This window comes from Cervus canadensis, chromosome 20 (assembly GCF_019320065.1).
Source record: "Cervus canadensis isolate Bull #8, Minnesota chromosome 20, ASM1932006v1, whole genome shotgun sequence".
In the NCBI taxonomy this organism is placed as follows: Eukaryota; Metazoa; Chordata; class Mammalia; order Artiodactyla; family Cervidae; genus Cervus; species Cervus canadensis.
Genome location: NC_057405.1, coordinates 3,363,696 through 3,388,133, shown reverse-complemented (window position 1 = coordinate 3,388,133; position 24,438 = coordinate 3,363,696). Strand labels below are relative to the sequence as shown.

The following is a 24,438-nucleotide window of genomic DNA, read 5'->3' as shown; positions in this document are numbered from 1 at the left end:
TGCTTAAGGCCCAAACGGATAACCATGAAAAACCGCCCAGTCTCAATTTTTTTTTTAATTAATTAATCTGGGGGGCAGGGCTGAGTCTCTGCTGCTGCGAGGGCTGCTCTCTGGCCGTGGCGTGCAGGCTTCAGTAGCTGCAACTCCCAGGCCGCAGGGCGCAGGCTAAGGGTAGTGGCGCCCGGGCTTAGCGGCTCCACGGCGCGTGGGAGCTTCCTGGACCAGGGATCGAATCTGTGTCTCCTGTACCAGCAGTGGCTTTACCACTGAGCCACCGGAGAGCCCCCGTCTCCATTTCTGAAAACTTCTGTAAGAATCTTCAAGACTGCCTGTTTCCCTATCAGCGTCATGATGGGTTTTCCCAAAATGGACCTCAAGCGTCATATATTGTTACTGACCTGATGAGAAAGGAGGTGCCCTGCTCTCAGCAACAAAGGTGAGGCTCAGCCCCCTTCTTCAGAGTAAACACGGACTTGGTCAGATTTCTAGCTGTTACAGGCCTTTAACCATTCCCACACACTGCGGGCATGCTAACCTGCACCCCTTGGCCCAATTAGACCCTCTTACGTAACCAAACGTAGCCATTTTGTTGTGCATAAAGCATGGGTCGTGCTGGCGGCCTGGCTCCAGATCAAATGTTTTACTGTGCTTCAGGGGCTGCTGCTAAATCATGAGCTGAGGCAACTTTGGAGCCAGAACACCACCGTGATTTATTACTTGCTTTTAGCGTGAATCTCCTGTACTTGCTTCTGTGGGGATAACTTCGTGAACTCCTAACTCAACGTAGGAAGCTAAATCCCAATTCTAGTTCGGCCGTTAAAAGTAGATTTCCGGATGGATGAACGGGACCCAGGAGGCCTGACGGCCAGGAGAGGCTGTGGTGGGAGCCCCGTGGTCCCCATGCCCCTGGCACAGATGTGTCCAGCGGGTCCCTCCTCCCGGCCCTGCCCGTCTCCAGGACACGGCCTCCCCTCCTCTTCACACTCCTCGGCCAGAGTTGCGCTCAGAGCCAGGCTCCTTGCCATGTATGTCGGATGGACAGGACTGTGAAGGCCAGAGCCAGCCACTCCCCACCCTGCATGGCCCTCAAGAGGGACTGTGAGGTCTGCTCACACAAGGTGCGGTGGTTCTGGGTTTCTCTAGCACATAAAAACCAGCCACCCTGAAGTCACCAAGGTGAGCATCGCGGGCTGAGAGACATGAATACACAAGCCAAGGGCCACCTCGGGCTGTCTCAGACCCACTCTTCCCCAGAACATGACATAAATGAACACCTAAGACCCTTCACTGAAACAGGGTCAATGACCTGCGAATTAACTCTTCCTCCTATAAAACCAAAACTTCTTTGGAAATAAAAATATTATTCCAAAAGTATACTTTCTACACAACAGAAAGAAACTCACAGACCTAGAGAATGAACTTGTAGTTGCCAGTGGGGGCAGGATGGGAGGAAGGGACAGTTAGGGAGTTGTTAATTGGCTATACCTCAGTACAAAATAAAAAGTTAAAAAATAAATTAAAAGGAAGTAAGTATAGTTTTCAAATACTGAAACAAAATGTTTCATACTGTTTCTATACATGTTTCAAACTGTTTCATGTTTCTATACATACTTATTAACAGACCTAAGCAGAAACTTTATTTCTCTATGATTTAAAGATCAACCGTGAAATTCTGAAATTTTGGAGAAAAAAAAAAGCTGGGAGAAGTTTGGCACCTTCAACAGCATTTACTCATTATCTATTCAGTGAATATTTACTGACTCTACTACACTCCAAGCACTGTGGCATCTAATTCTCTCATTTTATTGATTAAAAAACCAAGGTCCAGTGCGGTTCAGCACGCAGCTTAGAATAACCAGCTAATTCGGGGTAGCACAGTTGGGACCGGGGCCTCCCAGGCGGCACTAGTGTTGAAGAACCCATCTGCCAATGCAGGAGACGTAAGAGATGCAGGTTCAATCCCTGGGTTGGGAAGGACCCCTGGAGAAGGGAATGGCAACCCACTCCAGTATACTTGCTTGAAGAATCCCATGGACAGAGGAGCCTGGCGGGCTACAGTCCAGGGGGTCATAGTCGGACATGACTGAGGAGACTTAGCACAAATGCACCCACAGTTGGGGCAGAATTCAAATTGTCAAGGCTTTTTGCACTTGCCCCGTAACCCGTGAAGTCACTTAACCTTAAACAGGTCTGTAAAACGATGAGGTGCTTCTGGGGGAGGGGGCTGCCTGTCTATGGCATTGTCAAGCTGAGCGCTTTAGCCCAATGCCTTGGCGAGTATGGCACCTGAGAAGTATTTGTTGAATGATGAACTGCAAAGAGGCAGAAGACAGACGCTGAAGCCGGAACGTGAAGACCCAGCAAACTTGTAGTTTGGCCCTTTGATCTGGAACGTGCACATCATGTTCCAGAGTGACTGCAAAGGGGCTTGCCTGCAAAGTGCATGAACTACCAGCTCTCCATTGTTCTGGGACATCAGTGCTTCTTACTTACAAATTTTAAAAGGTTTGCAACCCCTGCGGTCTAAAACTTGGTTCTGAAATACGTGTTCTCGCCTACATGGTGGAAAAGAGTGAGCACAGTGTAGGCAGATTTCCAAAGCCAAGCTCATGGGAGAAACCCCAGTCATGCAAGGGTGGCCCCTGCCCCTCTTCAGGAGGAATCCCTCCCAGGTGGCATAGGCAGCCTTATTGCAAGGAAGCTCAAGACAGGGTAGGTGCACAAAACAATTGCTGACCTCTTTTTCTCTCTCTGATCTTCTGGGGTTCTTCCTAGCCTGTCTTCTCTGGTTTTTCTGACTTTTCTCTTCCTTCGTGCCTTTGCCCGTGGCCACGGGGTCCTGGACTATTTCTGAGGTGGGGGCTGTGTGACTGCTCATCGACCAATCAGAGATGGCGTTAGTGCTCCAATGAGCGTTGGCAGGGTTGGCAGGAAGCAAGAGGGAACTTGCTCCTGGAGTTGCATATTCTAAAGAACTGGTTTCCACAGGTTCAAATTCATAATAATCCCACTCCAGGGCACTGGAGGTCATTCTTCCACTAATCCTCAGTCTTTACCATGATACAAAGCACAGTATCTGTGGAACATGAAGTTAGGAGTAAATTCTTCATAACATTCACATTCTCTATTGCTACCCATCACCCAAGACAGGTAACGTCTGAAATTTTTTTTCCCAATACTTAATCTCCCAGCTTCTTTATTTTTTTAATTATTTTTTGCTCACGCCTCACGGCTTGCAGGATCTTAGTTCCCTGATCAGAGACTGAACCTGGGCCAGGGCAGTGAAATCACGGGACCACCGGGGGATTCCCGTCCCCAGCTTCTTTAAAGACCATCCATTAGGAGTGTTCTTCCTCGAGTTCCTGCGTGGGCTTCAGGGCTAATCAACAAGCAGAGTAAATATACAGAAGACACACAAGAACCATATTCCGACAAATGCATCACTTCAGAACTAGTGAGTCAAGGAACCTCCACGTCCAGCTGTTTTTATGCTGTTTTGTTGTTGCATGTGTGCTTTTGTTTCAAACCATCTGAGAGAAGCAGCATATGCATTGTCTACGGCAAGGGAAAGGTGCAAAATATATTAATGATTTCAATAAATAAAGAGTACCCCTCTAACGGGAGAGCTGGCTTTCCTTCTGCTGACATGTACCCCTTTGGCTACCCTGTGAGAACTCCCGAACAGTTTAACTTCCTATCTCGCCTGATAGGAGCAGCAGTAGTTCTGGAAAGTCTGCCTGGCTCCTGCTGCAGGAGGACACGTGATACGTGGAGCTCGGGACCTGAGGCAGGAGTGGGGGGTCGCGCTGGGTGAGCACCCTGGTATTACTGCAGCCTTGCCACCAAGGCAGCAAGGGCTTTAATTACGCAGAGAAGAGCGGATGCTGCCCAACATATTGGCACCAACGATTGAGAGCCCTGCCTTTCCTGTGGTCAGAATCTCTCTCCTCTCCCTGTATTTTTGCTCCTGTCATGTAAGGATAAGATATAATCAGGTACGTTATGATGGCTACAGTGCTGGGAAAGAAAAAAGTGTACTGTGACCCGGGGTAGAAATCAACAGCTTAAAGCTAGATCAGCATCTTTTGAAAATAACATCCTTGATGACTCAACAGGTTCCAAATATAACCAGAAATTTCTGAATGACACCGGCAGCCTTCTGCCCCTGGATGTGACACATTTGGTTATTGCTTTGTGAAGGCTGTCCTTCTCAACTTGTGTGTTTGCCAAGTTTTCGGACACTACACAGGAACCCAAAGAAGGATAGAAGCATGTTGGTGACCCACACTCCAGCCCAACAGAGGGTCTGAACTGTGATAACATTCTGTAAGCACAGTGATTAAAGGTGAATCTGAAGGGGTTTATGAGCACAAAGTCTCCAAGAGCCTGTGTTCCTCACAGAAGTTCTTACCTCTTCGAGTCCTACTGTACAAATCACAGTTACAAGCTTTCCAAAGAGTTTCCAATCAGATTATCATTAGGACATTTTCCTAATAGCCCACTGGAGGGCAATTTACATAATCTTTTTCACATCCCCTTCTTAGAGAATCTAGCCTGCCCAAAAACCCAGCAGGGCTACCCCCTGCACTACATGACTCCTTGCCAGCCAGTGTTGATTTACTCAGGAATGGATTCCTGAACCCAAAAGAGCCAAGCAAAATCTCTTCCTAGATAATCTGACTGAAGAAACTCAGGGAGTGACTCTCAATCATGGCAGAGCACCAGAGTGAATCTTTCTGGAGGCGTCGTTTTTCTCAGATTACATGAGATCAATGTCCTGTTTTTTTTTCTTTCAATAGGTCCTTTTAAACTAAATGGACATTAAGAGAAATCAAGGCAAGAAAAGATGAAAATTTAAGTTTTTAAGCTTCATCTTTCTCTCCAGTGGTAAATTTGATCAATGACACATTTCCAGGAAGACTTGCCCAAACCTGTGTGTGTGCGTGCGTGTGTATATGTAGTGTGCCCCTTCATACCGAGACAAGGAAACAGACAAAACACCCTTCAAGGCCCTGCACTTGAATAATACTAGATAGGAAATAATAATACTCGATAGGAACTATGATGGGAAAACCAAACCACACTTGCTACTGAGAATGGGTCCCAGAGCAGGGCTTCAAGAGGAAGTCCTTCCCACCAAGGTGGAGCTAAAAAGTGCTGTCCCTCCCCCACCTCACAGCTAGTTACACGTTGTGGGATTCTGTGCAGACAAGCCCGGCTGACAGCCATCCCCCGACAGAATGATGGCTTCTACTCACATCATCCTGGACATCGAGGTCACAGCCAGCCTTCAGCAAGATCTGGACCACAGAGAGGTGGCCCTTATTGGCAGCAAGATGCAGGGGCGTCCGGCCATGCTGTTAATGCAGAGCAAACACTGATTTCAGAACGAGACGTCACAAGAGCGAGGTCTGCACAGCGGTGTTCCTCCCCCGCCTTCAGTTTTGCAAGCGATGCTTAGATTTACTCAGAGTTCAAGTTTGTCTCGGGTAACCTTGGCTATTGGCATTGTGAGCTATGAACAAAATATATTCAAAATGTGAAGATTTCCCTTAGTGCATAATTTCCACTCCTATTCATCCAACAGGCAAGTAGAAAGGTGAGGGCTTTCACATCTTCTCTGCTTTCCCCACTGGTGTGACTGTCAGGGATGGTGACGTGGCCACAGTGTATCTGATGGGGTAAGAGACAGCAGAGCCGCAGTGTCAAGCCACTTAGCCCCAGAGATGTCTGGCTAGTAATTCCTCAAAACTGAAACTGCTGGACAAACCATTAGAACAGATTCTCTCCTTTGTAAAACAAATTTTAAAATTTTTAAATTACAAAGTACTTCAACCATTCGAAAATATGAATAATATTTCAAAATGCACATACCCACCATTAACTTTAAGAGAAAACCAAAGAAACCAGACCCGGGCTCGATCCCTGGGTTGGGAAGATCCCTTGGAAAAGGAAATGGCAACCCACTTCTGTATTCTTGCCGGGGAAATTCTATGGACAGAGGAGCCTGGTGGGCTGCAGTCCATGGGGTGGCAAAGAGTCAGATGCAACTGAGCGACTAACACCTTCACTTCCACCAAACACTTTAGGAAAAAAATAAAGAAGCCACAGCTGTTCCTTGTGAACCCCTGCCATATCTCATTTCCCCTCAACCCCTAGGTAACCAACCAATTTGGAATCCATCACTCCCTTGCCTGTGATTATACATTACTACATGTTTGTAAGGGTACACAATAGATAAAAATTGTTTTGCTTGTCTTCAAACCTTACATAAATGGTATTAAACTAAACAATGTCATTTAGCAATTTTGAGGGTCTGACATTCTATCTTTTGTTTTAAAAAACACTGTCACACTGTTCACTCATTCTGTCCCTGGTGAGCTTCAGGCTGCTCCCAGGGGGTGACAGAGCACGCGTGTCACTGGAGTGGGGGGCTTCCCAGCCCTGCTGGTGGGTCACAGGGATGACTGTCCCCTGCCAGGGGCTCCTGAGCCTCACGCCCAGAGCAGCGCTCTTCAGAGTAAGTCAATCCCCATCCGAAAAACTGACCTTGCCACGCTCCGAATTCTCCAACTTCCGAAGGAGACATTCTGCTCCCTTGGCTTTCTCCCTCAAGTTCACTGGGAAGAAATGTTTCCAAACAGCATTTAACCACAGACCCCACCTATACAGAAATGCTCCTGGAGGAATAAGGGTTTCATATGGCCTGAGTCCTTTTTTGCATCTCAATAAAGCTTCCCAAAGTCCTTTATTGATATTCTAGCAAGATAAACACATATGTGTTCCCGATCAAGGGCCAGTTTGCCATGGGTAACTAGCCTTGCAGGAAAACAGATAGTAGACAATAAAGGATTTTAATTCCAACCTGTGAAATGCAATCAAAGCATTAGAATGATTCTGGAAAGAAAGAGGTCAGAGCTCACATTAAAATTAGAATTCTTAATTAAGAAAAAACTTTCTCCCAAGAAAACAGGCTATAAAAAGCCTTCATAAAAAGGCAGCATCGGAGATGAGATGGAGGCGTGACCTTCCTCAGCTGGCGATGGTGTTCTGTGCAGGATGGTTAACCTTGATTCATCCGACGAAGTGTCCACAGCCGATCAGATTGAAGCCAAATAGCCTGGTTCCCCTCGCTGGCCTGGACCCAGGCTCCTCCTACCACGTGTCCTTGTCCAGGACATCCGATCAGTGACCTTCACAACGTTTCTGGGGCATTCTGAACAAAGGGAAGCCCATCACGATTATAAGGAGAAAGACGTGTGCGGTGAGGAAGGCTGACAAGATGGCAGAATACAGTGTTTCTGAGCATCTGAGAAGCGCAGACCGTGGCCGGAGGGGCTGCCCTGAGAGAGGCTGGGAAGGAGGCTACAGGCCCGAGGGGTCCATGGGAGGCAGGTCAGGGGAGCCCCGAGGAACATCCTCATCAGCAACCAGGGGTCACTGCGTGGGCTCTGAGGCCCAAGGAGGCAAGAGGGTTTGTCCACGTGGACACGAATAATCCGAAGGCCAGAGAAGGAAACAGGGGTGTGCTTTAAAACCAGATCACGTTTGGAGGGTGCTTGAGCAACTATAAGGTGTTAACAGAATGGCCTGGACTAGAGGCACCTTCCTCATCCAAGGTCAGCAGCGTGCCCTCTCCGAAGAAAGGACAGGCCAGAGGCACTGGAGCCCAACGAGCAGGGTTCAAATCCCACCTCTGACCAGTAACACCTGATCGACTCTGTGCTGGACACTCTCCTAAGTAAGCCTGGTTACTCATCTGAAATAGGAACAGGCTCCACCAACCACTGAGACGGGATAAGGCAGGCAGCACCCAGCACCCATCACGGGTTTCCTTCCCTCTGTCTCAGCCCTCACCCCTGAAGACCCCCGACTGCTGCCCCTCCTCCTTAACACCCCCACTCCTTAGCCTTCGTGAGACCTTGGGAACGGCACAGACACGGGTAAGGAGCTGGATCTCGGGTGCCCTAGGTAACCAAGTGGGCCCTCGCTGGAGGGTTGAGCTTCCCACCAGCTAGATCTCATCTGCGGTTATTTCTGAAATCCAGTCTCCATGTCTCTGGGGAAGGACCTTCTTTACTGGGAACACCCTTCTCCTGTTCTCCAAGAAGAAATGGCCCCAGTGGCCTTCTCCACGCCCACAGCACCTCAGCTCCGCCCAGGAAACCACCAATCCTGTTCTGACTGAACTTCCAACCAGGCCGTGACCTCCCCGTGGGCGGAACGGCACCTCAGTGAGAAGCCCGTGCATGGCAACCAGCGAGCAGCCCCTGCTGAGCACAACGAGAGAACGCCTGCGAGCCAGTGAAGAAAAAATAAAATAAACACAAATAATGACTTCACGAAAAACCTGGAAAATAAAAGCAAATCATTTGCGATTCTCCCACCCCACACAATGATTTCTCACTTTTATCCTTACTTTTTCACTGCATCTTCTCTATTGGTGCTTTTGCAGTTAACATTCACAGGTCACATGAAACTAGCTTGTTTGTGCGTTAATATTATGCCTTAAACCAGTGGTCTTCAAACTTCATAGGGCAGCAGAGGCTTGTTAAAGACAGCTGTCTGGGCCCCGTTAAAGGGTTTCTGATTTTGTAGGTCTGGGGTGGGGGCTGACAATTTGTATTTCTAACAAGCTCCTATAACTAAAGAGCCTCTTGATGAGGTTGAAAGAGAGTGAAAAAGCTGGCTTAAAACTCAGCATTCAAAAAAGGAAGATCATGGCATCCGGTCCCATCACTTCATGGCAAATAGATGGGGAAACAGTGGAAACAGTGGCAGATTTTATTGTCTTGGGTTCCAAAATCACTGTGGATGATGACTGCACCCATGAAATTAAAAGACACTTGCTCCTTGGAAGAAAAGCTATGGCCAGCCTAGACAGCATATTAAAAAGCAGACATGACTTGGCCGACAAAGGTCCATCTAGTCAAAGCTATGGTTTTTCCAGCAGTCATGTATGGATGTTAGAATTGGACCATAAAGAAGGCTGAAAGTGAAAAAGTGAAAGTGTTTGTCGCTCAGTCCAATCTCTTTTGCAACCCCAAGGACTGTAGCCTGCCAGGCTCCTCTGTCCACGGGATTCTCCAGGCAAAAATAACTGGAGTGGGTTGCCATTCCCTTCTCCAGGGGATCTTCCTGACCCGGGGATTGAACCTGGGTCTCCTGCACTGCAGGCAGATTCTTTACCATCTGAGCCACCAAAAGAAAACCCTGAATATTCACTGGAAGAACTGACGCTGAAGCTGAAGCTCCAATACTTTGGCTACCTGATACAAAGAGCCGACTCACTGGAAAAGACCCTGATGCTGGGAAAGATTGAGGGCAGGAGGAGAAGTGGTCAACAGAGGAAAAGATGGTTGGATGGCATCACCAAATCAATGGGCATGAGTTTGAGCAAACTGAGTGAAAGACAGGGAAGCCGTCCATGGGGTCACAAAGAGTCAGACACAACTCAGTAACTGAACCACAAACAGGAAGCTCCCAGGAGAAGCGATGCTGCGAGTATTAGGACCACATTTTTTGAGCTATAACATAAACGATGGGTTTTCAACCCTGTTGCACCATAGAGTCACCTGAAAATATTTTTAAAATCTCAGAATTTACCCCCAGATTCCATCAAGCCAGGGTGGGGTCTCAGCGTAGGCGTTTTCGAAGTTCCAAGTGAGAAATGCGCACCTGGAGGATATACATCCCTCCTTGGAGGCTTTGGTGTGCAGGTTCCCCAGCCTGCCCCGGGGTCAGGGCCGGCCATCCGAGACCAGCGGGGCGGGGGGTGCAGGACCCTGCAGGCAGCACGTCTCCCTGATCCAACCAGGGAAGGGCAGGGGCTTAGAGCCACTCACTCTCGGGGAAGTGAACAGCAAAGGGCCTAGAGACGTTGCCAGGCAACAACCACAGAAGACGTGGCCTCACCGTCAACAACTCGGCCGGGTGCTGCTTTGTTCTGGCAGGCTGAGCCCCGTGGGTCCCGATTTCCAGCAGAACTGCTGCAGAGGAGCATGAGTGACTCCGATCCAGCAGGTGGCCCATAAATTACACTCCAGGTGATCGTAAAGAGCGCTCTGAACGAAGAGTCTCTGCTGCCCATTTGAAGAGCCCAGCTCCCAGCTGGAGGTGGGAGAGCTGTTTTACAGCGAGTGGGGAGCCGCTGGGCACAGGGGCTCAGACTGGAGCTTCGTGAGGCCCTCGAGGGGCGGGGTGGGAGGGAGGCCCAGGCGGGAGGGGCTGCATGTACACGCGCGGCTGCTTCACGTCACTGTGCAGCGGAGACCAACACAACGCGTGCGCTGAGTAGCTTCAGGCGTGTCTGACGTTTTCAACCCCATGGTTCCTCGGTCCATGGGATTCTCCAGGCCAGAACACTGGAGTGGATTGCCACGCCCTCCTCAGGGGAACTTCCACACCCAGGGATCAAACCCATGTCTCTTATGTCTTTCTGCATTGGCAGCTTACCTGGAAAGCATTAACTAACACAACATTGCTCAAACTCATCTCCATCGAGTCAGTGATGACATCCAGCCATCTCATCCTCTGTTGTCCCCTTCTCCTCCTGCCCCCAATCCCTCCCAGCATCACGGTCTTTTCCAATGAGTCAGCTCTTCGCATGAGGTGGCCAAAGTATTGGAGTTTCAGCTTCAGCATCAGTCCTTAGCCATTCTCAAAACACCGTCTTTGTTGAATGATGCACTTTTGCTCAAGGTCACAACAGACACACGTGGCAAAGGGAGGCTAAAGCAATTGAGGCTCATGAGCTCGAAGAAATAAAACAACTGAACCATCTTAACCGGGGACTGTTACAAGGAGGGCCGTTGCAGAGACGTCACCCACATGGGAGGGAACAGTTTGACAAGAAGCATTTAAGTATAACCTAAATCAGTGTAATAATGTCAAAGTGACAACACTTCCTTTCTTCGGATCCCGAGAAATATAATAGGTCAGAGTCATGCAGTCTTTTTTGAGGCAAATAAAGTCTGTCTGTATTACATAAAGCTTTAAGGAAGGAATAGAAAATAGGAAAGAGAGAGATGGGAAGCAAGAAAGTGGTAACGTTACTGAAGTAAGATTGGCACATATTTTAGAAACAATATAATATTCAGGTTGAAAAGAGTCTCTGAGAGTTTAATTTGGATGAAGGTAGTAAGGCTTGTGGATAGTCAGTGATTTTTCAAGAGCTAAAATGTTACTTGTGGCAGAACAAATAGCTGGAGTCCTGGCCATTTGGCCCAGCCGTTTAGGTTATTTTTTTTATTGGATTGTTTTTTAACTGTTTGGGTTTTTCTGTCCTCCCGCCACCTGGTTGCACTGCACAGCATGTGGGATGTTAGTTCTCTGACCAGGGATTGAACCTGAGCCCCTTCATTGGAAGCACATAGCCTTAACCACTGGAATACCAGGGAAGTCCCTCATTGAGGTTTTAAATTATAGAAGATCCCCACCAACTTTCTTAGGTGACCCCAGGGTCCCCTTATCATAAACAGTATTTCCAGAGCTCCAACTGTTTGGAGTGACGTAGATTTGGGTCCAAAACTTCAAAGTCCTTCTCAGGCCTGTGATTCAATAAAAATACAGTTACAAAGACATTCAGGGAGAAAATGGACAAAGAAAAAGTGCCATGGACAAAAAGAAAGTGAGAGGATAAATCTTTACATTTAAAAGCGTACAGTTTAAAAAGCCTTCAGAACTTTCTTTCCATTTTGGAAATGTGTTTCATCTACCTGTCTACATGGACGAGTGACACATCGCATTTTAATCAGACTGTAAGTGACAAGATGCAGCAAGGTAATAAAGTCCTTGATGACAAAACTCGGGATCCAACATAACGTCAGACTGAAAGGACAGGCTTATTTTAAGAAGACAAAATGTAGCAGGGGACGGAGCTAAGATTCCTGCCCCAGGGATCAACAGTCCAATCGCACACAGGCAGGGATACGGTCCTCTGAAAGAACAGTCCTTCCTTTAATTTCTTCATTAGTTTTTAGAATAACTGTTTATCTGGTTGCACTGGGTCTCAGTTGCAGCACACAGAATTTTTACTTGCGGCATGCAGGATCGAACCAGGGACCCCTGCACTGGGAAAGCGGAGTCCTAGCCACTGGACCACTGAGGAAGTCGCTACAGTCGTTCCTTTTAAAACCGTCAGTCTCCTGTGCCAAAAAGCTTCATAGAGCTTCTCCGAGTCTTACTTTGGGGATGGACTAATAATCATAAATCATTGGGAGAGATGATTTAAAATGTGTATGATCAGGAATCAGTTATTCAAATAAAATGGCTTAATTAATAAGAGAATTCTTTTTGAGGTGATGCACAAACTGCCAGGCTTGGGCTCATCTCTAGAAAGGTCCCACCAGCAGAAGGACCAAAACAATTCAGGCGACTCAACGGGCTCTTAGAATCCCATCGATTTCTACCGTACATCAGTTTCCTAAGTTGGAAGGTTTCATTAAGGCCTCCATGCGCCTCACTGGCCGCTCCTTAGATGACATTTTCAGTGGGTTGGCACACGGACAGAGGGAAGCATGTCAGTCTAGTGCCTGAAGATCTATGGCTGGGAGATGAGAACTGTCCTCTCTTATTTCCCGGTTCTTATTGGAATCGACGCCTTTTCGGCAACTGTTAATATAATCATGTGTTTGTTTTCCTTTTAATCTATTGCTGTAATGAATTAAGGAACCATCCTTGCATTCCTGGATCAAACTCCACTTGGTCACACTGTGCCATTCTGATACGCGCTGTATTCTACTAAGTAAGACTATTAAGGATTTTTGCTTCTAATTCATAATTGAGATTGCTGTACAGTTCTTGTATCATTTCTCTCACTCCTGTTCATATTTACCTGGTTTTGGTATTAAGGTTGCACTGGTTTCCTAACATAAAGTCCAGCTTTCCATTTTGAGCTATGCTTTACAATACTTTAAATAACATTGGAACTGTTTTTTTTGTTGCTGTTGTCAAAGTCTAGAACAAGGCTGTGAAACCATCTGACCCTAGCACTTGTCAAAGGTTTAATTACATTTCTAATCTTTTCTATGGTAATTCAACCTTTTATGTTTTCTGCTGCTTCTTGAGTGAATTTTCTAAAAATTATTATGGTAAAATATACGTAATAAAATTTACCATTTAAACCAGTTTTTTAGTTTTTAACTCAGCGGCATTACATATACTTACAATGTTGTACAACCATCACCATTATTCAATTCTGTAACTTTTAATTATCCCAAACAGAAACTCCGTATGCATTAAACAATAACTCCCCTCTCCCGAAGACTGCTAACCTCTATCCTACTTTTCTTTTTTCTTTTTTGGGCCGAACAGCAAACTGGTGGGATTTTAGTTCCCCAAAAACTCGGGCCCTTGGCAGTGAAAGAACAGAGTCCTAACAACTGGACAACCAGGGAATTCCCTCTCTACCCTACTTCTCAATTCCGCTAAATCAACTATTCAAGGTGCCTTACATAAGTGGAGTTTTACAGTATTTGTCCTTTTGTGTTTCTTATTTCATTTTGTTGTTCTTCAGCCACTCAGTTGTGTCTACCTCTTTGCAACCCCTTTGGACTGCATCACACCAGGCTTCCCTGTCCTTCACCATCTCCCAAAGTTTACTCCAAGTTACATCCATTGAGTCGTTGACGTCATTCAACCATTTCATCTTCTGTCGTCCCCTTCTCCTCCTGCCTTCAATCTTTCCCAGCATCAGGGTCTTTTCCAAATGAGTCAGCTCTTTGCATCAGGTGGCCAAAGTATTGGAGCTTCAGCATCAGTTCTTCCAGTAAATATTCAGGGTTGATTTCCCTTAGGATTGACTGGTTTGATCTCCTTGCTGTCCAAGGGATTCTCAAGAGTCTTCTCCAACACCACAGTTATAAGGCATCAATTCTTCACCATTCAGCCTTTTTATTCACCTATCACATCCGTACATGACTACTGGAAAAACCATAGCTTTGACTAGATGGACCTTTATCAGCAAAGTAATGTCTCTGCTTTTTAATACACTGTCTAGATTTCTTATTGCTTTTCTTCCAAAGAGCAAGCGTCTTTTAATTTCATGGCTGCAGTCATCATCCACAGTGATTTTGGAGCCCAAGAAAATAAAGTCTGTCACTGTTGCATTGTTTCCCCATCTATTCGCCATGAGGTGATGGGACTGGATACCATGATCTTAGTTTCTGAATGTTGAGTTTTAAGCCAGCTTTTTCACTCTCCTCTTTCGCCTTCATCAAGAGGCTCTTTAGTTCCTCTTCACTTTCTGCCATAAGGGTGGTGTCATCTGCATATCTGAGGTTATTGATATTTCTCCCAGCAATCTTGATTCCAGCTTGTGCTTCATCCAGCCCAGCATGTCCCATGAAGTACTCTGCATATAGGTTAAACAAGCCAAGTGACAATTTATAGCCTTGACATACTCCTTTCCCAATTTTGAACCAGTCTGTTGTTCCATGTCCAGTTCTAACTGTGGCTTCTTGACCTGCATATAGTTTTCTCAGGAGGAGGTAAGGTGGTCTGGTATTCCCATCTCTTGAAGAATTTTCCAGTTTGTTGTAATCCACAAAGCCAAAGGCTTTAGCACAGTCAATGAAGCAGAAACAGATGTTTTTTTGTGGAATTCTCTAGCTTTTTTAATGATCCAATGGATGTTGGCCATTTGGTTTCTGGTTTCTCTGCCTTTTCTAAATTCAGATTGTACATCTGGAAGCTCTCGGTTCACATACTGTTGAAGACTAGCTTGTGGGATTTTGAGCATTACTTTTGCTAGCATGCACTGTGCTGTACTTGGTTGCTAAGTAATGTCTGACTCTTCATGACCCCATGAACTGTAGCCTTCCAGGCTCCTCTGTCCATGGAGATTCTCCAGGCAAGAATACTGGAGTGGGTTGCCATGCCCTCCTCTAGGGGATCTTCCCAACCAGGGGATCGAACCCAGGTATCCTGCATTGCAGGCAGATTCTTTACAGTGTGACCCACCACAAAAGCCCAAGAATACTGGAGTGCGTAGCCTATCCCTTCTCCACGGGATCTTCCTGACGCAGGAATCGAACCAGGATCTCCTGCATCACAGGTGGATTCTTTACCAATTGAGCTAAAAGGGAAGCCCGGCTAGCATGTGAAATGAGTGCAATTGTGCGGTAGTCTGAACATTCTTTGGCACTGCCGTTCTTTGGGATTCGAATGAAAACTGACCTTTTGCAGTCGTGTGGCCACTGCTGAGTTTTCCAAATTTGCTGGTATATTGAGTGCAGCACTTTAACAACATCATCTTTTAGGATTTGAAACCGCTCAATTGGAATTCCATCACCTCTACTAGCTTTGTTCATAGTGGTGCTTCCTAAGGTCCACTTGACTTCACACTCGACGATGTCAGGCTCTAGGTAAGTGATCACACCATCGTGGTTATCCAGGTCATTAAGATCTTTTTTGCATAGTTCTTCTGTGTATTCTTGCCACCTCTTCTTAACATCTTCTGCTTCTGTTAGGTCTATACTGTTTCTGTCCTTTATTGTACCCATCTTTTCATGAAATGTTCCCTTAGTATCTCTAATTTTCTTGAGGAAATCTCTAGTCTTTCCCATTCTATTATTTTCCTCTATTTCTTTGCATTGTTCACTTAAAAAGGCTTTCTTATGTCTCCTTGATATTCTCTGCAACTCTGCATTTAGACGGGTATCTTTCCTTTTCTCCTTTGCCTTTCACTTCACTTACTTCACTTAGCATAACGTTTTCAAGGTTCATTCATGTCGTAACATGTATCAGAAATTCATTCCTTTTAAACGTTGAATAATATCCCACAGCAAAAAAGTCAGTAAGCCAGGAATAGGACTCTCACCAGGAACCAAACCTGCCAGCACCTTTATCTTGGAATTTCCAACTGTAAGAACTGTGAAAAATAAATTTTTGGTGTTTAAGCCACTCAGTCTATCGTATCACGTTATAGCTGACTAAGACACCTATTGACAGGTAGGATTACATTGACTGATGTAGAATCAGCCTTGCGTACTTGGAATAAATTTCATTTGCTCATGGTGCATAATTCTTTATACATTGCTCTATTTGATGGAAACGCCAGCTGAAAGAAGACCAGGCACAGTTGCCTCCTCCTCACCCGTCTTGGTTTATACCCTTGGTTTATAACAACTTAAACATGCAACAGCCAACTTTCATTGGAAACAAACCAAGAGGCCTGCTGAGAAGGAGTTTTCAGTCTCTAGACAAGTTACTGGCTTCATCTATTTTCTGAAACTGAAGTCATTACAGCTTAAAGAGTAAGAAAAGAGAAAGAAGACAACTAATAGAGGATCCACCAACAGACCGTCTGCACTGGCATCTGAGCAAAGGCGCAAGTAGGCAACTCAACAGCTTCGAAAGCCCCTTTCCTCTCCGGCTTCCTCATTTTGCAACAATCCCAGAGCGTGGATTAGGTGATGACGCTTCGGAAGTCATACAACAGGCTGATTCCTGGCCTGGAATCAGTGGGTCAGTGATCCTCCAACGCATTTTGTTCAGGAAAAGATACAGGGGGGATTTATAAATGCTAACAGCCGACTGGGCCGTGACACTGCAAATCTCTCTTCCAGGTGATGAGGATCTATCAAACACACGACTTTAGGAGCATTACCAGCTCATTAATCTAGGCTGTGCAGCTTGAAGCCTCCATTTTTGTGCAGACAGACCCAGGGCTGGGGGATGCAGACAATCTGCTGCATGAACACCCCGGTGTGGAGTGGGTCTCTGGGCCACTGCACCCACCAAGTCGGCCCAGAGCTGGGAAAGTGGCCTGAGCTTTGCGGAAGCTAACACACTGCAGACACAGCCAGAGGACAGCGCCCCTCCCAGGACGTCCCCAGAGGCTGAGAGCAGCCAAGAGAATCGGCGCCCACCCTGAGCTGCCTTCCGAAGCAGCCTCCACTGCCTCTCCTGGGACGCCCGAGTCTGTGCTGCATGTCTACCCCTGAGTCTCGAGGCTTGTTCCTCTCAATTACGGCTGTCTCCTCTCAGGCCCAGGCAGGGACTTCAGTGTGACCCATGACACCAGTTCTCACCGTGTCCTCTCCTTCCTGCGAAGAGCATCTCCGGGGGACACCCTGTACCTTTGCGACAAACACGAGTCCCCAGGCTGCCGGCCTAATTAACACCTGCCCCATCAGAAGTTCACCCTCACCCGGACTTTCCTGGTGCTGACCCGGTAACTTGCCAGGCGTGTCTCCCAGGCAAGCCCTACCACTCACAGCATGCGCTTGCCTCCCTACACACTGTACCTCCTGCAGGTAAACTTGTTTCCAGCCTGTGTTACGGCATTGAGAATACCACTGTTTTGTGGGGTTCACAAAGAGCGCGGTGGATCCCAGGCGTCTGCCACTGGCCCGCCCACAGCTCCGTACAGAGCGCTGCCCCACCACTCATGAGGGGCTCCCCTCCCGAGCCTGGGGAGGAAGGCCTGGAGCAGTGAGCGACTCGTTCACCGGGGCTCTGGAACACACCCAGCCACGCCCCATATCAACTCAGTCAGAAACCAGGCGTCCGGATTTTTCAGAGGTCTCCAGCTGATCACACGTGTGGTCAATCCTGGGAACTGCTGACCTACCGATGAGAACTGCTGACCTACCGATGAGAACTCCTCTGCCCCTGGGGACCCCAGTGAAGAAACAGTAATCATGGTCAAAACAATTACCATCCCCTGAGCTTGTCCGACATCCTTGTTACACTGTACAAGTGCTCTGCATGGGTCACCTTGATCGATCTGCACCACACAGCCCCGAGGCAGGGGTGAGGCTGATGTTACAGACAAGAAACCACGGTTCCAGGCGGCTACTGATTACTTGGCCAGGGTCACAGAGATGGTGAATGTCATTCACTGCCTCTACTCTTGGTAAGGAAAAATTGAGAGATTTTTAAACAATTGACAAAATCACAGAGACAAGAGTGTGGAGCTGCGGTTGCAAGAGACCAGGGCAAGGGGGTAACGGGGAGGACGTGTTTAACGGGTCCCAAGCTTCCATCTGGGAAGACGAATTTTGGAGATGGATGGGGCTGATAGTTGCACAAAAAAGTGAACGGATTTAATTCCACTGAATTAAACACTTACACATAGTTAGAGTCGTAAATTTTGTGTTATGCATATTTTGCTATAATTTTGAAATGAAAATATTTTAAGCAAAATTAAAATATAAAATGAGTGAAAAAAGATGACTAGATGTCCTGTCTCAGGCACAACGCTATCCCAGGTCATCTCCTGGTTATCTTCCTTATCTTTGAGCTGTTTCACAACTTTGCAAGTCTTAGAATCCTGAGGGTGACGCTAATAAGTCACGTCTAGCAGATTCAGTGTATCCCAGCCAATTTTATATCTAATAAGCAAATTTATTTCCGCTTTCCTGAGACCTGCATATTTGTAATTCTTTGCATTCTCTTCTGAACCAGTTGCAACATCTTATTGGTTCTCTCACTAACGGATTAGTTAAATAAAATCTGAACATGTGTTCATTTTATAACAGTTGCTCAGAATTACTACCACATGTCAAGTTTCCCTGATTTCTAACAATAAACTACAAAGGCCTGAGTTTTCCCAGTTGAGATTTTCCTCCCACAGGGCGATGCTTCTAGCTATTGTAAAACAAAAAGCACATTTTCTGTTTGCCCTGACCCGTAAGTGTACACCCGCAGGGCCTTCACAGAGCGTGTGGATCCAAGAGAAGGACTGGGCTACATCGGCCGCGCAGGCTCCGCCCCGCTAGGGAGGTGAGATCACACTGCCTCCTGGGCGTGAGAGGCAGAGTCTCAGGCCGCCTGGGGAGGGAACCCTGGATGCCGGCTGTGAGCGGAGGCTGAGGAAGGGGAGAAGCTTTGGGGACTCCAACCACTGGTCTCCCACCAGCCACCCCTCGCATTTCTCCCTGACTCCCGGGAGGCTGTCATTAGACACAACCCAGAGCAGGTGGAAATGAGAAAATTCTATAAACCCCAAGCCAAAGGGGAGAGGTTCAAAGGCCAGACAGAGCCGCTGCAGAAAGCTCCTGGCGAGAATGCAATAGAGCCAGGATAAACCCAGAAGAAAGGCCAGGAGGAGGGTGGGGGGGGCCGGCATAGCGCTGGCCACGGCGCACTCGGAGGGCAGTGCTTGCGGGCGCCGGCAGAGTGGACGCCAGCACAAGCTCCATGCAGAGCAGTTCTGCTCCGGCTGGGAAACGACAAGGGCAGGCACGCCCTCGCCCCGTTGGTGCCGCTTGGAGAAAGCCGTCCACAGACAGAGCCACGCTGGTCAAGAGGACCTCAGGACAAGGCCAGTCACTGCAGAGTAATTTCCAAGAACAGAGGATTCACATAATTTACATGCCCGTGGACAGGGGACAGGTGAAGCCAATTACAGTTCACTGAAGAAGGCAACGGGAGGGACTTCCCTGGTGGGCCGGTGGCTAAGACTCTGGGCTCCCAATGCAGAGTGCCCAGGTGTGATCCCTGGTCAGGGAACTAGATCCCGCAGGCCACAACTAAAAGACCCCGCACAGTGCAATGAAGATCAAATATACTGCGTGCCACCACTAAGACCCAGCACAGCCAAATAATAAACTAATATTTAAAAAAAAGGAAAAAGGGCAGGAGGATATATAGAGTATCCTACCATTTGTCCAGAAACAACTCATGGAGATACACATAGAGATACATCCATCTACACATATACACATGAGATATCTCAGGGGAAAAATGTCAGAAACAGACATCACAGGTTGCCTTCAGAACAGGAGACCCTGAGGGGCTGGGAGACAGTGTGGGAGAAAGACTTCTCAACATTCACACCTTCTGTTTTAGAGCCACATGGGTGTTCAAAATATTTAATTTTTTAGGGAATTCCCTGCAAGTTCAGTAGCTAAGACTTCGATCTTCTACAGCAGCGGGTCAGGGTTCAATCCCTGGTCAGGGAACTAAGACCCCACAGGATGTGCAGCTCAGCCAAAAAACTAAAAAATTAAAAAAATTTCTCTATCTTTTAAAACAAGTATATGGAGTCTTCTGGAAGAAGCCTGTGACAGACAACACAGTCTCTCAAGTGGACACTTTCACCTAACCAAGGGCCTTGAAAGCGTCTGCTTCTCCCATTGCCTGCCTCTTGGGGACTGGCAGCTTTTAGGAAAGGACCACAGACCAACAGGCCCTCATTCCAGTAAGTCCAATATTAAACACACTCCCACGGACTCAAAACCAAAGCAAATGAACAAACAGCAAAAAAGATCCTTGGTTTTCACTGTTTCGATTGCGTTTCTTGAGGCTGTGAAGGTTTACCATCCATCAGTTCGAGCCTTTTTTTGGGATAGGCTGCCAGAACGTATCTATCAGCCCTGCATGTCTTAATTTCGACAGACACGATCAAGTGTCATGCTTGGGAAAGTTACTAAACTTAGACCCTTTGCAGCTCTCTTTTTAAAAGTTTAAAGTTTATATTTATTGGAGGATAGCTGTTCACTAGTAATGGAGCCCTGATGTGAAACCTCCCCAGGAGCCACAAACCTATGAACGTGTTGAGGCCCGGAACAGGCTGCCCAAAGTATGCTCAATGCACACTGATTATTTTGAATTAAAGCTACTTGAGAAACGGCCGGTGGGGGAAAATATCGTTAAAAGACACGCTAGCCCCCGCTCTTTCCCTCTGCAAGCCAGAAATAAATCTACATGAAGGAATCCTCCCTATAAACCAGGAGGACAAAAAGCATCCTCACCAACAGAGCTACAGAATTCTAGGCTAAGGAAGCTTTAGGAAAAGCAAGCTTCTTCACGAGTCTGCTACTCCAAGCACAAGCCTCTTTGTTTTGCTAAACCTTCACAGATGATTGTTTCTTTGTCTCAACATGACACATAAACAAACTGCTCTGGTCCCCTTGGGGCAGGTGGGTCGGGGTGGCCAATTTCTACAACACTCTGTGTGTGTGAATTAAGTGATTTTTCTTTCTGTTACTGTGTCTTGTGTCAATTTAATTATTAGACCAAACCAAAAAATTTAGGGGGGAGGGTGTGGGGAAATTTCCCCCCCTCCAACAAATGATATTAAATCCCTTTATGTTTATTTCCTTACATAATAATGATTATATTTACAACAGCTATTTTTTTTAATCAAGGCATAATTAACATTCAATAAAATTCATCCTTTTTAGGTATTCAGTTTGATGTGTTTTGATCAATGTATAGAATCATACAAAATCACTGCTGCTGCTGCTAAGTCGCTTCAGTCGTGTCCGACTCTGTGCAACCCCACAGGCGGCAGCCCACCAGGCTCCCCCGTCCCTGGGATTCTCCAGGCAAGAACACTGGAGTGGGTTGCCATTTCCTTCTCCAATGCATAAAAGTGAAAAGTGAAAGTGAAGTCGCTCAGTCGTGTCTGACTCTTAGCGACCCCATAGACCACAGCCTACCAGGCTCCTCCGTCCATGGGATTTTCAAGGCAAGAGTACTGGAGTGGGGTGCCATTGCCTTCTCCAACAAAATCACTAGTGTAAGCAAAATAGAGAATTTCATTTCCTTCCCAAAATTCCACTCGCTTTTTTTTTTCTTCCAGTCGTCCCTTTCCACCATCCCTGGTCCCTAGCAATCACTCATCTATTTTCTGTTCCCACAATTTTGATTCTTCAGGGAGAAATAGCAATAACCTCACATATGTAGATGACACCATCCTTATGGCAGAAAAGCGAAGAGGAACTAAAGAGCCTCTTGATAAAAGTGAAAGAGAAGAGTGAAAAAGCTGGCTTAAAACTCAACATTCAAAAAATGAAGATCATGGCATCTAGTTCCATCACTTCATGGCAAATAGATGGGAAAACAATGGAAACAGTGATAGACTTTTATTTTCTTGGGCTCCAAAATCACTACAGATGGTGACTGCAGCCATGAAATTAAAAGATGCTTGCTGCTTGGAAGAAAAGCTATGACCAACCTAGACAGCATATTAAAAAGCAGAGACATTACTTTACTGACAAAGGTCTATCTAGTCAAAGCTATAGTTTTTCCAGTAGTCATGTACAGATGTGAGAGTTGGACCATAAAGAAAGATGAGCACCAAAGAATTGATGCTTTTGAACTGTGGTGTTGGAGAAGACTCTTGAGAGTCCCTTGGACTGCAAGGAGATCCAACCAGTCCATCCTAAAGAAAATCAGCCCTGAATGTTCACTGGAAGGACTGATGCTGAAGCTGAAGCTCCAATACTTTGTCCACCTGATGCAAAGAGCCAACTCACTGAAAAAGACCCTGATACTGGGAAAGATTGAAGGCAAGAGGAGAAGGGGATGACAGAGGATGAGATAGTTGGATGGCATCACAAACTCCATGGACATGCGTTTGAACAAGCTCTGGGAGTTGGTGATGGACAGGGAAGCCTGGTGTGCTGCAGTCCATGGGGTCGCAAAGAGTTGGACACGACTAAGTGACTGAACTGAACTGAACTGAAAAAGTCAATGGTTAGATAGCATGTTAGATAAAGATGGTAAAGTCAATGGTTAGATAGCATGTTAGACAGAATTAGATAGACAGCATCACCAACTCAATAGACATGAGTTTGAGCAAACTCTGGGAGATAGTGAAGGACAGGGGAGCCTGGCATGTTGCAGTCCATGGGGTCACAAGAGCTGGACATGACTTAGCGACTGAACAACAACAAGAGAGTTGTACAAAGGGAGTCACAGCGCACGTGGCCTTTTGTGTCTGGCTTCAAACGCATTTGGCTTTGAGATTCATTCATCCTCTTTCCTCTGCTGGTAGCTCAGTCCTTCCTGTTGCTGAATAGCATTCCCCAACATGTTCATCAATTCAGCAGGTTGGATGGGGAGAGGTCTACTTTAAGGAACTGGCTCTTGCCAATTGTAGAGACCTGGCAAGTCCTTACTGCAGGCAGACAGGCAAGACGGAAGCAGAGTTCTCTCTTCATTCGATGCTGGACACTGCGCTCCCAGCTGTCGTCCCATTTAATCCTCACAGCAACCCCGCAAGGTGGGGGTTAGCCTCACTTTTCAGATGAGGACACTGACCAGCCTGCGTCCTCTGCTCAGGACTCTCCGCCTGCTGCTCAGACCCTGACTCTCAGACCATAAGATGCTGGTTGTTGCCTCATCAGGACCACCTCATAACAGCGACCACATTCAACTCGTGCCACATGCCAAGTGCTGTTGTAAGTCCCTTGCGTATATCGATTCAGTTAGTGTGGAAACAACTGCATGAGGTAGCCAGTATTACTTCACCCTCATTTTAGCAGTGACGATGTGAATCACAAAGGGATCAAGATCACAGAGCTAGTAAATATGCTCGCATTTGAACCCAGGCGAGTCTGGCTTCTAGGTCCATGTTCATACCCTCTGCACTACATTTCCTTGGCCAGGAATTTCTGAAGTTGCTTAAAAACCCTGGCAATGGAGTAAGTGTGGTCCTGGGGGTGGGGAGAGAGGAGTCCCATTGGCAAAAGTCCCTCCCACACGATGGCCTCTCTACCTGTGAGCCCTGATGGGGACAAGCAGCTGGGGGGGAGGGGGTGGTCCCTGGGCTGGTGCTGAAGGAACAGCTCAGGTGCTGTCCCAAGTGCGGGCCTCAGAGCCAGGCCGGCTGGTTCCCGCCCAGGTTGGCTGGTTTCTCTGCTCAGTCCGACCCTTTGCAACCCCATGGACTATAGCCCACCAGGCTCCTCTGTCCATGGAATTCTCCAGGCAGGACTACTGGAGTGGGTTGCCATGCCCTCCTCCAGGGGATCTTCCCAACCTGGGATTGAACACTGGTCTCCTGCATTGCAGGCAGATTCTTTACGTCTGAGCCACCAGGGAAGTAATTTAATTGCTCGAGTAGCTTCCTGCTCAATCCCCCCCTTTCCTTATAAGTATTGCACAGATAAGAGTGCAGGCTTTCTGAGCTGTGAGAATTTCAGTGAGGTGCTAAATATACAGCACTGGTCCAGTGCGGGCACAGGCATTCAACACCATTTTTAAACTTGATTTCATGTTTCACAAATTACTGAAGTGATAGATGCTTGTTTTAATAAGCAGAACAATACAGTGGAAACGTCTTTAGCAGCGAAGCTAATCCTCTTGTCCGCCAGGGAACCAGCATCAACAGTGTCTTGTGTTCCCCCACAGTTCTCCTCCATGCTCACACAAACACAAGCACGTTTGCAGAGAGCAGTGGATTTGTGTTTCAACCAAAATGCATCAGACTATACCTATCACTTACTATTTCGATACTTGCCTTTTTCATTTATCAGTGGATGTAACTGGTCAATATAAAGGCAACTCTTTCCTAAGTTCTTTGTGCACAAACATATATGCAAATGTAACATTTAATATAAATTAGATATACATGATATTGTGGCGTTTGCATAGGGTCTTTAGTTCATTTTTTTCCCCTTGCTCCCTCACTTTCTTCCTTACCCTCCATATTGTGCCCCCCATATTGCCACCTGCTGTTTTCTGCCCATCCACTCTGCA

The 24,438-nt window shown here is 46.8% G+C and overlaps 1 protein-coding gene across 9 annotated transcripts in view; it reads right to left on the bottom strand.

Annotated features, from left to right (window-relative positions):
* The window catches only part of ANKRD6 (ankyrin repeat domain 6), a 175,965-nt gene that overhangs the window by 31,400 nt on the left and 120,127 nt on the right, over positions 1-24,438 (bottom strand). For 5 of the 9 annotated variants that reach the window (XM_043439464.1, XM_043439465.1, XM_043439467.1 and 2 more), the window contains exon 3: positions 5,259-5,357. The exons of 1 other annotated variant lie outside the window; for it this stretch is intronic. In XM_043439464.1, the coding sequence (XP_043295399.1) occupies positions 5,259-5,357 (99 nt within the window). Of the gene's footprint in view, positions 1-2,737; positions 3,077-5,258; positions 5,358-24,438 lie in introns of those variants that run through there. 3 more of the 9 variants (XM_043439462.1, XM_043439463.1, XM_043439469.1) reach the window with 1 other exon arrangement.